Source organism: Podarcis melisellensis (genome assembly GCF_964234715.1).
Source record: "Podarcis melisellensis genome assembly, chromosome: 7".
Taxonomy (NCBI): Eukaryota; Metazoa; Chordata; class Lepidosauria; order Squamata; family Lacertidae; genus Podarcis; species Podarcis melisellensis.
The window spans coordinates 26,498,086-26,514,269 of record NC_138539.1 but is presented as its reverse complement, the minus strand read 5'-3'; the positions used below and the strand labels follow the sequence as shown (position 1 = coordinate 26,514,269).

At 42.6% G+C, this 16,184-nt stretch overlaps 1 protein-coding gene across 5 annotated transcripts in view; it reads left to right on the top strand.

The window, feature by feature from the left end:
- Nucleotides 1-16,184, top strand: part of SLC26A7 (solute carrier family 26 member 7) — an 80,119-nt gene that overhangs the window by 6,253 nt on the left and 57,682 nt on the right. For 2 of the 5 annotated variants that reach the window (XM_081919739.1, XM_081919740.1), the window contains one exon: nt 5,791-6,025. The exons of 1 other annotated variant lie outside the window; for it this stretch is intronic. In XM_081919739.1, coding sequence (XP_081775865.1) covers nt 5,833-6,025 — 193 coding nt within the window. In that variant the 5' untranslated portion in view covers nt 5,791-5,832. Of the gene's footprint in view, nt 1-5,790; nt 6,026-7,963; nt 8,056-16,184 lie in introns of those variants that run through there. 2 more of the 5 variants (XM_081919741.1, XM_081919743.1) reach the window with 2 other exon arrangements.

Here is a 16,184-nt window from a genome sequence, read left to right as displayed (position 1 = left end):
CACTATGAGCTGAATAAAGAGCATGAAATCACTTTGCGACTCTGAGTATATTTCAAGATGTATTTTTGTTCTTGACTCCATTGGGCCTTTTCTTCTCTTTCAGCATCTCCTTCTGCTCTTGTAGCACTTATGTCATCAGTAGTGGATGCTGCAGAATCTTTAATGCTTTGGTGCCCCCTGTTGCTAGCTCTTCTGTAGAGATACTCAATCACATTATCCATAAAATGATTGCAGGGACTTTTAAAGATCCAACAACTAAAACATAGCCACAAAACATTTCCTGCTGCAGCACATTGTAAAGCTTGTTTCATATGGGAATTAATTTCCATTGATGTTAACCATCTTTTTGTGATCAGTCTGGATTGCAAAAGTTAACTAGCATGGGTTGCAGTGCTTAATTTCTTCAGAGAGCTTTCCCCCCCTAAGCTTAGAATCATCCCCATCTAACTTGCTAACTCTGCCTCCCTCACCTTAAGAAGAGTGAGGATGCACTAGGCTCGCTTAGGAGGGAAATAAATTCACTCTGCACCAGCTCAGAGACACTCTTTATTATAAAGTTCTGGGACTGACATTCAGAACATTTTCTAAGCGTTGGTTCAGCTACAGAACCTAAGTCCTTGTTTTCTCACAAACATTCATGTATGCTTTTAGTTATGGTGGGGATTCAAACCATTTCACACATGATTTCTGATCCTTTGATTGCTCAGTGCTTGAGCCTTTTACAAATGTTCAGTCTGAATAGAACAAAGGTCCATATAGTTAAAGTTATGGTTTTCCCAGTAGTGATATATGGAAGTGAGAGCTGGACCATAAAGAAGGCTGATCGCTGAAGAATTGATGCTTTTGAATTATGGTGCTGGAGGAGACTCTTGAGAGTCCCATGGACTGCAAGAAGATCAAACCTCTCCATTCTTAAGGAAATCAGCCCTGAGTGCTCACTGGAAGGACAGATCCTGAAGCTGAGGCTCCAATTCTTTGGCCACCTCATGAGAAGACAAGACTCCCTGGAAAAGACCCTGATGTTGGGAAAGATTGAGGGCACAAGGAGAAGGGGACGACAGAGGATGAGATGGTTGGACAGTGTTCTCGAAGCTACTAACATGAGTTTCCCAAACTGCGGGAGGCAGTGGAAGACAGGAGTGCCTGGTGTGCTCTGGTCCATGGGGTCACGAAGAATCAGACACGACTAAACAACTAAACAACAACAACAACAACAACAACATGCAGATGTGAGAGGGAAGGAACTGAAGCAGAAAGCTTGAGCCCTCACCACAATAATTTAATATCTGAAGGGAGCCTATGCATGTAGGTTCTCTTTTGAGTTCAAACAAGCATGCATGCATTTGGGGCAGCGCCTGCCTATGCCTAGTGTAATGGTTCTAGGGGTTGCTTGTGCGTAAACCGGCGCCACACCTGGCTGGGTTGCCTGAGTGAACCTTTTCTGTCCGGACAGGCTGTCTCAATCGCTGGCAGAATCCGTCAGTGGGCGTTTCTTGAACTTCTTCCAGCAAAGAAGCTCTTTGACGCCTAGTCTCCGCCTACTCTCCCTGCGCAGAAGCCTTCTACGCAAGGAGAGTGTGGGCAGCGGAGGAGCCTTACTCTCCCCACTGGTCCCCGGCAAGGAGTCATGGGACCGCCTCGCCAATTCCATCTGCCCCCCCTTCTCCACTGGTACTACGCTGATTCCCTTCCCCAGAAGATGGGCTGCCTCTCCCCATCCCGGGACGCACTCTGGAATCCCTCTGGAGCCCGCTCTCTCCCTCCGGCCCCGATGGCAGTTCCCTGACACCTAGCCATCCCCGCACTCCCAACACACATTCATCCTACACAGATTGGACTTTTGTAGAGGGTTTGGATGACTTGCCTTCATGAACAGACACCACTGGAAAGCACTGTGGTTGGGATGATGTGAGGAAACAGGAAAGCTGAGTTCTGTATGTTGGGTTTGATCTGTGGTAGCTGTTCCACCCATGCAAATAACCACTCAATACTGCACTGATCAACAGCAGCATCAACAAACCCTTACTGATGGGAACTTGCAATAAGAAAACACAATAAACATCTGAACATAAGAACACAAGAGCCCTGTTGGATTAAGCCAGTGGCCCATCTAGTCCAGCATCCTGTTCTCACAGTGGTTACTCAGATGCCTGTGGGAAACATGCAAGCAGGATTCAAGCACAATAGCATTATTCCCTCTTGTGGTTTCCAGCAGCTGGTATTCCAAAGCATCATTGTCTCCAGCTGTGGAGGCAGAACAATGCCATCATGGCTAGTAGCCATTGACAGCTCTCTCCATGAATTTGTCCAGTCTTCTTTTAAAATCACCCAAGTTGATGGCCATCACTGCCTCCTGTGGAAGAGAGTTCCATAGTTTATGTGCTGTGTAAAAATGCTTTAAAAAAAAAATCTGTACTGAATCTTCCAGTATTCAGCTTCATCAGTCCTAGTGTTACGAGAGAGGGGAAAAACCTTAATCTACTTTCTCCCTGTCATTCATAATCTATCAAGTTAGATTATGCATTTTTTCTAGACTAAAACTCTCCATATGCTGCAACCTCACCCAGTTTTACAATATCCCTTTTAAGGTGATGTGACCAGAAATGTACACAGTATTCAAATGTGGTCACACCATAATTTGTATAACAGGATTATGATATCTGAGACCTATAAAGACCTATCTGAGGACTCAAACAACCACCAGAAGAAAGGCTTTAAATTTATTATTTTTAAAAAAAGTACTATAAAGAAATACACACCACCATTCAGCCACCTCTTAATTATCTTAAACTAAGAAAGTGATAGGGACATGGGTGGTGCTGTGGGTTAAACCACAGAGCCTAGGACTTGCCAATCAGAAGGTCGGCGGTTCGAATCCCTATGACAGGCTGAGCTCCCATTGCTCGGTCCCTGCTCCTGCCAACCTAGCAGTTCAAAAGTACGCCAAAGTGCAAGTAGATAAATAGGTTCCGCTCCGGCAGGAAGGTAAACGGCATTTCCGTGCGCTGCTCTGGTTTAGCCAGAAGCGGCTTAGTCATGCTGGCCACATGACCCGGAAGCTGTACGCCGGCTCCCTTGGCCAATAAAGCGAGATGAGCGCTGCAACCCCAGAGTCGGTCACGACTGGACCTAATGGTCAGGGGTCCCTTTACCTTTACCTTAAGAAAGTGATACCCCTTAATAAGATATAATGGAGAAAAGCTAATTCCTTTTACCTCCACAACAAAAAGCCCCTGGACCTATTTATCTGCAATTTGGCAGCCTCAATCCACTCTGGATTGTTTCCTGTGCCTGTAAATTTCATCAACTTTGGCCAAAAGGAAAAAAAAAACCATAGCCATTTTTAGATTTTGCATTATACTTAGTGGGGAAACACAGTGCCTTGCTGTACACAGAGTGGCTCAGAACTCGAAACACAGTTCAAAGTGGAGAGAAAACACAAAGTGACTCAGACACAGATTGTTGGTTTTTTTTTAATGCATAGGGTCTGTTTATATCACTGGTATATATCCTTAATTATGAATACCCAGTAAAAATTGTATATGGCGGATGAAGTGGTGGGATCCATCTCTCTAGTGGGCATCTCTCTCCCTTCATTGAAGCCTTTTTCTTGTTGCAGTGCATAAGTTGATGTTCGGGTTTCAAAATTAGAAACCCCATGTTACGAAGAGATGAATGGCTCTGTTATGCAGCGGAGATTAGCTTGAATGTTACTCATTACCCTCTGGGGCTGAGGCAGGGGGGAATTCATAATGCTTTATATGCATCGTGGATTACTTGACTAGCACCTTGTTGCCTAATGGTTTCCATGACTCATAAATGCAGAATATATACTTATTACAGAAAAAAACACATTATTTCCCCGTTTCTTTGATGCCATTATAAAATGTGTGATATTTAAATACCTAGGCATTTATAACAGAGTAATATATTCAGTAGGGTAGCATCTGAGCACCTGGAAAAAGAAATATGAGTACAGGAACAATAAGAAATCACTAGGCATTACAAATATTTAGAGACTAGTCTCCATAGAGAGCATATTAGCTGTATAAACTGCCAACAGCAGCAATAGGAGAGAGCAGATTAAACAGCTGTAAAATGTGGATGGTGAGCACAAACTGCATATTAGCAATTGAATAGATATCTAGCTGTACTTATCAGAACTAGATAAACCACCATACCATCTAGTGCAGCGCTGCAATTAGCTACATTATGGTGGCATGTAGATCCCAATTTTTCCATTGTGATGAGAACAGTCTCGTTGGGTTTCTTTCAATATCCCTGTAACTCATACCAGGCTTATGAACTTACTGGAAAAATGGGGTGTGAGTGTGCACTGCCCATGTTACCAATTGGAGGGCAAGCACCTGGTCAGCACCTTGGTTCTTTGAGGATGCCCTGCAACTTTTATTTTACACACCACACTGGGAGCTTACATTACACAGCAGCAACCTGGGTTTGCTGCCTGTGGTACATCGCAGAGGGAGAAGAAGGCAGTCAGCATGGTGCTCTGAAGAGTGCATTTGTGTGATGCTTGTGTGTTCACATACCACTTTGCCACATCCACACATTATGTTTCTAGGCGTCTATTGTAAAAACCCCATGTGTCACACCTCAGAAATGTAATGCCCTTAGAAGTCTTGCATAGCTGAGTGGCAGAGCACATGCTTTGACTGCAGAAGGTCTCAGGTTCAGTCCTTGGCATCTGCATTAAAGAGGTTCATAGCAGGTATTTTGTCTGAGACCTGGAGAGCCACTGCCAGTCATAGGCAGTACTGGGGCCAAATAGACGTCAGCTCCCAATGTTCCCATGATGGCCAGTTTCTGATGCAGCCTCCCTAGCTGTTCCTTTAACAGCGATTTAATCTGCAGCAATTGCAGGTGGGGATCACATTTAGCTCCTAGTCACAAAATGTAGACCATACTGGCTATAAAAAGCTTCACCTGATCATTTCTGCATATCAAAACCCTTCTTAAAGGGGAAGGAACAGGCTAAATCAGGGAGGTTGTGCATAGCCAATTGGTAAGCTTGCAAGCTTACCTGAAAAGGTCTCCCTGTTTGTTTTCGGCTGGTATCAACTGTGCCAAGACGTGTGGGCAGTCTAACCCACGAGCTGCTGTTCCAAAGAGAATGTTTTAATTAAAGTGTCATGTTGCAAGAGGTCTAGCTAAATTCACTGAGCATGTTTGCCAGCACCAGAGATTCGGAGCAACTTTTTAATGCACTGATGAGTTTTTCCTCTGGCTAGAAAGGGAGGGAGAGAAGTTCTGTGTAGTGTTTCCCTCGCAAAAAAAAGACAAATTGCTGCTTCTCTCTCTCTCTCTCTTTTTAAATGGTTGGCAAGGAGACTCCTGTCTGCCTGGGCACTTCCTGCTTTCATTAGCATAGCCCAACCCACATCGAACAAACGCCCAGCACTACCTCATTTTAATGCTGGACCCAGGCCAAACGTACAAGCACTACACTGAATATAAGGAGGAGAATGACTGCAAAGAGAACCATAAACTGTCATAAGGCTAGACCACATCTCTGACTAGGGCAGAAAAAATATTGTGCTGAACATGAACAGCCTTTTAGATAGTTTGCATGGTTGAAAGCAAAACATACTCAGCAAGGTTCTGACACTGGAAGAAAGGAGGGGAGGGAGATAAAAGAACGGGTGTTTCTTTCACAGATCTGAAAGTATAACCTGACAGAAGAATAAGCGAATTTCATACCAACTGGGTGCAGTTCAACAGAGGCAGTGTTTTCTCCCCCCTTTTTTCTATTATTATTTTCTTCTGCTACAGAAGAAGGAACATTGTGAAGGAAAGGGGTAGTGGGAACACAGCATGGCAGGGGCCAAGCGAAAAAGGAAAAATGCCATCTGGAGAAAGATCCATGCACTTCGCTACGAAGACTTCAAACTGTGGTGTGTAAGGAGGCTCCCTGTTCTGGAGTGGGCGCCAAACTACAACTGGAAAGCAGACCTGCTTCCTGACACAATTTCTGGGATGATGCTGGCTGTTCAGCAGGTGACTCAAGGTACTGGCTGGAAACGGGCTCCGATAGCTGTTTAGCGTACAGGTTGAACTGCTCAAGCCTGTGCTTGTCTCCTACCAGAACTGATTTTCCCCCATCCCCTTTCCTTATCCTTGACCCATTCAGTGTAACTTACAGCGGACGCCTACGTGTGTTTACGTGGAAGTAAATTCCGCTGTGCTCGAGGGGGCTTGCTCGCAGATTAAATGTGCCTTAACCTTGCTGAAATCAATGGGCATTTCTCCCCTTGAACATGCAAGCACACAACAATAGTAATATATGTTTGGCAGCATTTTTGTGTGCATGCAGATACAGCATATAAATTGGGTGCCATCCGACGGCATATATAAGAGCGATTCTTGCTTGTCTCCTTAAAAAAATAATTATACCTGTGCAGAGAGGTTTACTGCTACTCACAGCAGAACCCTTTAATTATGAAGTGAAATTCACAGTACAGATCTATGCATGCTGATGTAGAAGTACATCCCACTCTGTTCAGTGGGATGTATAGTAGGATTGTAGCATTAACCCTTTACTAATCTATCTGCTTTTACCCTCCTTTGTTGGTTGTTACTGTGCTTTATTGCACAATGTTTGCAATGAGAACAACACACTTATACTGACCTACCTTACAGGGTTCTTGTGAGGATTACTGCTTACCAAGATAATGGTTGTGAAGTATTTTGAATGCCATAAACTGGAACGTAAATGCTAAGTGTTATTATAATTATTCTATGAAAATCTAGCAATTCACCTTGAAAGTAGCATCTTTCTCTTCCCCTGCTCATATGAGAGAAACGGTGAAGAGACAGACAAGCATTAGCATTACCCCCTAGTGTTACCTACCACTTCCTTGACAGCAACAGCCAACAAGCCACAAAGTTTAGCACATAAAATAGTACCTTGTTACATATTTATCACGATAGCCCAAATTGTGGCCTTTCGCAGGCATGTTTGTCTTCTAAGATGTACTGTAAATTGCCATTGAAAGCTGTAATAAAAATCAGGGGGGAGCTCCAATTTATTTTGGTTGCCATAGGTGCGAAGAAATCCCCCCCTGGCTGATACCTGGGGGGGGGGGACAGATGTGAAAAGTACAAAACTGCTTAAATAGTTTTTGGAGAAATTAAGGTTTCTGTCATGTTATATATGGCATTTCAGAAAAATCCTCCATTCAGTGTATTGTGAAAACAGCTGAAAGATCATTCAGAGGCAAACATTTTGTGATAGCTGTTCTTTTACAGATTCCCTAACAGCTAGCCTTAGTCCTCATTCATGCATTGAAAATTATAAGTGCTCCTTTAATTGAATTATTCTGCAGCTGGAACCAACCGGTTTGTGTAAGTATTTATGCTTTTGGAGTAATTAGGAACATCTGCGCTGGCATGATTTAACTTTAAAGACCTTAATACTGTAGTACTGTAAAGGATCTTGTTTCACTGGTATACTCATAGACAACAATTGCAATTAAAACACAGCTAACAATGGTATGTTTGAAGCCAACCAAAATATTGAATTAAGAGGCAGGCAAGAGTAGGTAGTACTTTTCTCCAGTCTTCTTTTTTGGATTTCCACAAAAGAGTTCTTGGACTTTATTGGCTACAGCTTAGAATACGCAGGTGATGTTAAAGAAAACTACCATTTCCATTACACAAGAAGCTGCCTTTATATCAGGTGAGACCATTGATCCAATGAGCCCAATATTTTCCCTGTCATCAGTGGCTCCCCAAGGACTCAGACAGAGGACTTTCCCCCATCACCTGCTATCCTGTCCATCATATCGAATATAGTGGAGTTACCAGAGATCTTCTGCGTGTAAAATAGGTGCTCTGCCATGAAGCTATGGCCTTGATTATTTTAATAAAACATATATTAGAACAGAAGAAAAACCCACTAGATTATACCGAAGATCTGTCCTGTGCATTATTCTCTTTCCACCAGAGGCCATCAGATGCTCACGAAGAGTTTACAAACAGGGGATGAAGGTAACGGCATTCTCTAGTCTTTGAATCTCAGCACCTGTGAATGCAAAGGTATTCTATTTTGGAGCATAGTGATTCTTCCTGGCTGTTATTGCTAATGTAAGGTTACCAGATTTTTTTTCAATGAATCCAGAGACACTTTTCAACTTCAATTGATTTTGTATGTGGACTGATTTGTAAATCCAGGGACTGTCCCCGCGAAATGGGGACATCTGGTAACCTTATGCTAATGGCACTGATAGATCTCATTGAATTTGGCTAGCTTCTTTTAAAGCTGCTTAAGCTAATGGTTGCCAGCATAGTATTTCATTTAGACTTCTATAAACTTAGTACAGCAGCATTCTCTAGCTCAGGACATTGTTGGACTCCCAACTATCATCAGCCTCAGCCAGCATAGCCAGTGGTCAAGGAGGATGGGTGTGTGTGTGTGTGTGTGTGTGTGTGTGTGTGTGTATCTATATATTTATATATATATTCATTCTCACCCAGTCTATTCTTGGCCCCACTTCTGCTTGTAGCATGGGGGCCATTGCAGTGTGGCTGCTTTCTGTGCCAATCAGAATGTCAGAAGCCCTAGGTCATGTAGCAAAATCCCATGTTGTCGTAGTTTACAGGAAAACATAGCATTGGGGTACCCAAATCTAGCTTTTCCTATGTGCCTAGGAGCTTCCAATGATATCATCATGATGTAGAAAGGAACCGCAGGAAATCATGAGGATCATATAAGAGGGCGAGGCTTTAATATAAAGCAGATTCCAATTAAGCTTCCTTTTAAAGGAGATTCTACAATTCCCTAGGCAACTTATTCCATTGGTAACTGTTCTCTGAGAAGGAATCACTCTCTTGGTATCTGCAGCCTACATCTGCTTTGATATTTGCTTGAATCCACAGACTAAATGGCTGTCTGAGCCATGGAATTATTCTGTTAACCAAACAGGTTTTGCCCAAGTGTTTCCTTCCACCTTTTGACTTCGGATCATTACCTTTAAGGAATGTTCAGATGCCATTCTGTCAAGCTTTACAGTTCATTCTGCCCTGGCACAGGATGATTTTGTTCTTTAAAAACTTGTGCAATATCTAAATGCTAATGAGAGATTTGATTCAAAAAGTTGAGAGGGGGACAGAATCAGATAGCATGGATATTAATCCCATAGCAGACACACACAAAGAAGGGATGTCAAACTGGAGTCTAAACTCTTCATTCAGAAGATGTCCAAGGGCTACACTCAGTTTCCAGTATTTGATTTGGGGTGTGGGAGGCAATAAAAGGACCCGTAGTTAATTGCTAAGTACACTCGTTACCATCCAATCCCAATGTGCAAAAAAACTTTAATCAATACTGCTGTTGCTTCTAATCCCCAGTTTCTACCCAGACCTTAAGACCTCCTTGCAATTCTAAGTCCCCTGTCATTTAGAGTGCTTCCATCCTGCAGTTTATTATGGACTCTGCACTGTTTTGCATGCAAGTTTTGTTCAGCATTCATAGAATGTTGTCTTCATCAAAACACTACCTTGTGTTATTTTCCTATTTAACCATGATTTACACGGAAAATCTGATAAGAAAGCAAAACCTATGAAAGTGGTCTGGATTAAATGAGAAGATGTTGTAGGATATCATTTTGATGAGGATGGCATTGTGTGAACACGGCAAAAAAACTGAATGTTTGAGCAGCAACAAAACTGCCAGGTGGAAGTGCCATTAAGCCCACATACCACTGCTTGCCCTCCAAAATCCTCTTATACTCCAAAGCAGCTATCTTCACCAAACATGCCACCTAAACATCTCCTCCATTGGCTACAGACAACCGCTTCCTATCTCTTTTGGCTTCGTGTCAGCATATAGCCATTTGTGCACTCTCTATCCTTTTTGATGCTTGTGCTGCTAATATAAAAGGATGGCAGAGAGTTCAATGTTTAAGATATTCTAGTAGTCGGCACTGTTGGTAGGCTAATCCTTTTGCTTCCTAGCTATTCAGATGGGTCAGTAATTTATGTGGAGTGAGCTAAGAGTGCCATAGTCTGCCATAGAAACTTTGAAGGCAGGAGGTTTACAGTCCAGCTCGGAGGTGTGAAACCTCAGGCCAGGGGTCAAATGCAGTCCTCCAGGCTCTCACTCTGGTCTTTGGAAATTTCTCCAGCTCACATCCTTCACAGGTTCTGTTTCACACCCCAGATATTTTTGCGTGGCTAGAATATGTTCTTGAGCCCTGCTAATGCCTCTTGCTTGTCTGAATGAAGAATAGAGAGGAGTGTGAGGATGTAGAAATGTGAGCAAGCAGTACATTGCACTGTTCAAGTTGGAATTAACTCTTTATTAGTAAAAACCTGATCCACACAGGAGTGTCAAGCCTAATGAACAGAGCAACTCATCACTGGTTGGCCTTGTCCCCATGAAGTAGTTGCTGAGCAGCCCAGTGAAATGTGTGGGGTATAAGTAGTTAATAATAATAGTAATATTAATAATAATAATAATAATAATAATAATAATAATGGTATCCGCCTCCTCACAGCTGCCTAAGTCCCCTCCTCTCTGAGGTTTCCCCCCAAGCAATCAGAGAGTGCCTCTTCATGTCACCAATCCCTCCTCCCCCCCTTTCAAGCCCTTCCTGGTCCTGGGAGACCGGAGGGGAGGGGAGCTTGTCACAGCAGGAGGGGGAGACACCTGTGACTCTTCACCAACCTGACTCATCTCTGCCTCTTGGCCTCTCTCCTCCTCTGCTTCAGCTTCTGCCTCTGATTCCAGACTTCTCTCTGCCACAGACTCTCACAGCTCACTGAGCCCTGTTACCCCTTCAGCTTCTGACACCTCTTCTTCCCTATTCTCCATCTCACCACTCATTGTCATTGCACCACCACTTCCTGGGCTCTGAGCCTTCTTCTCTTGAGGGTTCCCCAGCCGGTTCCTTCCACCTTTCTTCTGCATCCAACCAGTCCATGTCAAGAAACTAGCCTACTGTACAAAGGCAAAATTTATATTTGTTGCTCTGGCCCAGCCCATGACTGGCACATGGCCCTTGGAAGATGGACCAGAAATAAATGTGGTCCTTGGACTGAAAATGTTCTCCACCCCTACTCTTTCTGATGCTCATATGGCTCATGCCTCTCAATCTACTCATATGCCTTGCCTGTACAAAAGGGTTCATTGAATTTAGAACCAATTCAGAGAGCCACATAGTTGAAGTGATCACATGGTAGTGCATTTATGGGTCCAGCTGTGGCAGAACCACTTGAGGATTGGTCAGAATGTGGGGGAATTCAGTCACCGATGTGCATGAATAAGTGACACCTTACCTGTATTGAATTTAAATTTATTAGCCATTACCCATCCTCATTCCTGCTTCATTGGGGCCATACGTGAACATCTGAAATGGTGCAATTCTCAAAGGAGTGTCATATTTGTTTAGTGCATGCTTAGATTGGATCTGGAGAGACTTTTTCCTAACACAATTTCTCATCCATTTCAATCCCCCTACTCCAGTGCCCTAATCTTTATTTTAAGAAACCTAGAAATCCATCCCTCAATTGGTTTCATAAGCACTGTAGGAGGAATAATAATTGCAAAACTAATTTGTTGTTTATATTTGAACTGATGGATGATGCAACACTGATGCATGTTTTCTTTTTGTATTCCCTGAAGAGAACAGAGCTCTGTTACCTGACACTATAAATAGACAGCGGTATATATTAGCTTAGATAGCTTTTTTTTATTTTTTAAAAAGGATTAGACAAATTCATGGAAGATAAATCCACCAAAGGCTATTTACTCATGATAGCTATGTGGACCTTCCATTTGGATGAAAGGGATCATGTAGACCCATATTAATCTGTTTTCAGGCCTGGTTATATTATAGAAACAGCTTTTATAGCTCAGTGGGGCAGACAGGGGAAATTTAATCCCATTGCTTTCCCTGGACCTCTTAGCAGCATTTGAGACCTTCTATGCTTTTGCATGGCCTGGTCTTTGTAGCACCAGTGTGTTTCTGGATGAGGGTTTATTGGACTAGAGTGGGAAATTTTACCGCTGCTGTGGTTGAATAATTGGATAAATTTGCTCAGGGGATGGGGGAATAAGATAAAAGTAAGATGGAAGGTCAAATGAAAGTAGAGAGGGAAAGTAGCAAGCAAAGATTCTTAGCAGTGGAAGGAAACATATGAGGAATCTAGTGAGTCCATTGCTGGATTAGAGAGCTTGGAAATATGATAAGTCTCTATTAGGTTCTAATGGCTGGTCCTTAGAGTCATAGAAGGAAAACCAAGGAGCTCAGACAGTATGGCTAGCTCTTAATAGCCTGGATGGTGTTGAGAAGGTCTCACCACTGGCCATGGAACTACGAGAGAATGGATGAAGAAGAACTGCTAGGCAGCTCAGTGTTCTGAAATAGCTTTGAATACACATTGGAAGGACTCATTTCATGATTTTCATCCTATTTGGCAATGGGAGACGTCTCTTTTGCTTATATGGTTGCACATCCTTCAAAAGATTCATATCCTTTGCCTTGGCATCACTTATCAATCTGCGATTACAGGCTTATTAATTAATTACAAATTAATAGCTCAAATTTCTCCAAGGATCTAGCCAGATGTTCTGGCTTGAGGACAGAGATTTTATAGCGTTCCATGCTTCCCAAGTTTTATTCTACTTATATCACTACCACCATCTCCAAGACTTTGGCCACAAGTGCCAGGTAGAGAAGTTGCTTTTAATCCTGGGTTTCCCATGAGGCTGACGATTTATGTAGTTTTTACTAACTCATTTGCCTCACATAAAAATGGCCCTTTAACTTGAACTGTGCAGTTATAATTAAACAGAAGAACAAGAGGGATCATTGCTCTTAAAACAAAGCTAGCTTGCAAAGGATTAGAGCCATGTGCTGTGGGACAAAGCCCATGTATTACCTAAGGTAGTTCTAAATTTTGTACTTGGCTTGTGGGTTTCTCAGAAAGCCAAGAAACTTAAGACTTCATGAGCTGGCAAAAAACCTAAAAATTGGCAGTCTTTCTTAGGCTGCTGGTGTACATGCTTGAAACTTGTACTTAAAAACCAGAAAGACGGATCATGTGTCTCAATGAGTCTTCCATCCAGCAACTTCTGAAACTCCAGAAGGCTAAGGACATCAGTTAAACTCAAAAGATGCAGAAGAACATTCTTGGTAGATGCAAGCACTCCTGTTAAATATGCTGGCATCTTTGTCCCATGGTATGTCACCCAGAATGCTTACATTTCTCTGAAATTGGTTATATTTATATGCTTAACAGCATAATCCTATGCATGCCTACCAAGAAGGAATCACCCCCAGGTGAGTTCAGTTGGACTTTCTCATAGGTAAATGTGTGTATAGGATTGCAGCCTAAGTGTATTCTTCAACCCAGTTTGAACCACTGAAAAGGTTTGTTCTCATGTTGCCACCCTCTGGACCTCCATGGATGGGGTCAAGAAGGTCAAGATGATGATTGCTGGCTCCACATCAGTTTATATGGGAAGAAGTGGTCCCTGAAGTATTGAGGTCCTGAGGTCCTTATAGATCAAAGCCAGTTCTTTGAACTGAGCCTGGAAACTAATTTGTAGCTAGTACTTTCATGCCAGAATTGGTTTTGTACGTTTGGACCATCCTGCACTGGTCAGCAGTCTGGCTGCTGAATTCAGCACCAGTTACAAAACGGATGTTTGGGTCAGTGATTTTGTGGCCAGATCCCCAAACTGCTAAAGTTATCTTCCCTTTTCTTTGTGCACGCCTATTTATTATAAGCACTCCCATTTCATTCATTCATTTCATTTATAACCTGTCTTTCCTTCAAGGATTTCTAAGTGCTATATATGATCCCTCCCCTCTACATTTGACCCTCATAACAACAGCCCTGTGAGGTAGATTAGGCTGAGACATAGTGACTAATCTGGCTCAATGGTCATTCATTTAGTTCTTTGTGGCTGAGAAGGGGATTCAAACTTGGGTCTCCTCAGCTCTCATTCAGCACTTGAACTGCCATGCTATACTGGCCCTCATCTACACAAGGGGTGGACTCTTATTTAAAGCAGCCCTTCCACTCCTGTCAGCATTCATCTTTAAGAACAACAATGTTCTTATTGTTAAATTTAAAAAGTTGTTTATTTAAAAAGGTAAAATAAATCAGCTTGGTTTTGAGTAGGATTTCCTGCTTTAAGTACGAATTCTCACACAGAGAGTAAAAACACACGCAGGTAAGAAGGCTAACTATGTAGTCCTTCATGCTTAGCAACGATCGTGCCTGGTGTTATGGGATTGTTGGAGGGAGCCAAGAATAAAAATTCTTCCTGGGACTGGACACAATGCTCTCTGACTACATTCTTGCCTAGGCTTTGCAGGTGCTTTACATAAGGCTTCATTCACCTGAAACATCCTGAGGCTGCCAACTATGATGCTATTATATAACTCTGATAGGTCCACATTTGGAATATTATATGCCATTTGGTGACCCATTTCTGGTTCCACGGAAAAGAGGCGGAAGACGTGTAATAAATATAAATCAAGTCTCAACAAGGGCTCTTAGACAAAACTACTCGAGGGAATGGCTTGATGGACAGTGGTGCTAATGAGACAAAGAGGCAAGAACTGAGGATCTGGGCACCACAGTTCAAGAAGGACACTGACAAACTGGAACGTGTCCAGAGGAGGGCAACCAAAATGGCCAAAGGCCTGGAAACGATGCCTTATGAGGAACGGCTAAGGGAGCTGGGCATGTTTAGCCTGGAGAAGAGGAGGTTAAGGGGTGATATGATAGCCATGTTCAAATATATAAAAGGATGTCACATAGAGGAGGGAGAAAGGTTGTTTTTTGCTGCTCCAGAGAAGCGGACACGGAGCAATGGTTCCAAACTACAAGAAAGAAGATTCCACCTAAACATTAGGAAGAACTTCCTGACAGTAAGAGCTGTTCAACAGTGGAATTTGCTGCCAAGGAGTGTGGTGGAGTCTCCTTCTTTGGAGGTCTTTAAGCAGAGGCTTGACAACCATATGTCAGGAGTGCTCTGATGGTGTTTCCTGCTTGGCAGGGGGTTGGACTCGATGGCCCTTGTGGTCTCTTCCAACTCTATGATTCTATGATTCTAGGATTAATATTTTCATACTTCATTCAGTGCTCAAATGCCTTGACTTTTGTAGTGGGTTTGGAGGGCTATAATTCATACATTTAAAAATATGTTTAAAAGTAATCACTTTGATCATGCATCTTTATCTCACAGTTTAGACTATGGCAGGTTTTGTGGCTAGACACTAAAGAACACTGAAACTTAGTTTTAGGTACAGAAAGTTTACAAAGACTGCCTAATCTAATCTGTTTTCCATCACCACCTTTTCTCCCCCCCCCCCGGTTGCATACGTTTGCCATATTATGTAATTTGTCCACTCATGCATTCTAACTCTGGCAAAATGATTAACTTGACTTTGGTCTTCACACTGAAGAATAGTTAGCACCTTAACAGAGCTCTGCTCTTCCACTCAGAGCTCATGTTACAGCTCAGGGTTCATTATTACTCTGTAAAGCACTATGGACATTAATGGTAGAATGCATGATCCAGCCAAAGTAATGCATTTTCAAGTCCCATTTATTTCAAGACGAGCGTATGCATGCATCTCACCAATGGAAACCAATGGGATTTCAAAGTTTTTAGCTTTGACTGGATTGTGACCTTAATGTGTAGGCTGTTACTTCTTGTTAATGATTTACTTGTTTTCCCTCATGTTGTATTGACTTTAGGAAAGATTGTGGCAAGAAAATTATCTTACGTTCCTCTTGATCCTATTTAAAAGTCAGGTGTGAATAAGCCCTGTGTTTTTGAGATTTGTAGATCTGTCCAGCAGGAATAATCTGAAAACTCTACGGGAGAAACAGCAGCTGAGTGATAGCACACATGCATTGCATGCAGAAGGTCCCAGGCTGCTTTGCCATCTCTAGATTTGTTTGTTGGTTTAGAAAAGAACCAGGTAGCTGGTGATGTGAAATATCTGAGACTTCCAGATTCTGCAGCAGGAATAGACTGAGTAGTTAACTAAATTTTAAATGCAGTACATCCATTTAAAAGGACTGTATCTCCCTATTTGAACCTGCCTAGGTTTTGAGATCTTCAGGGAAGGACCTTCTCTCAGTCTCACCACTCTTAAGGAAATGTTTGGCAAGGAGGACCTGTGAGATTACCTCCTTGGTGG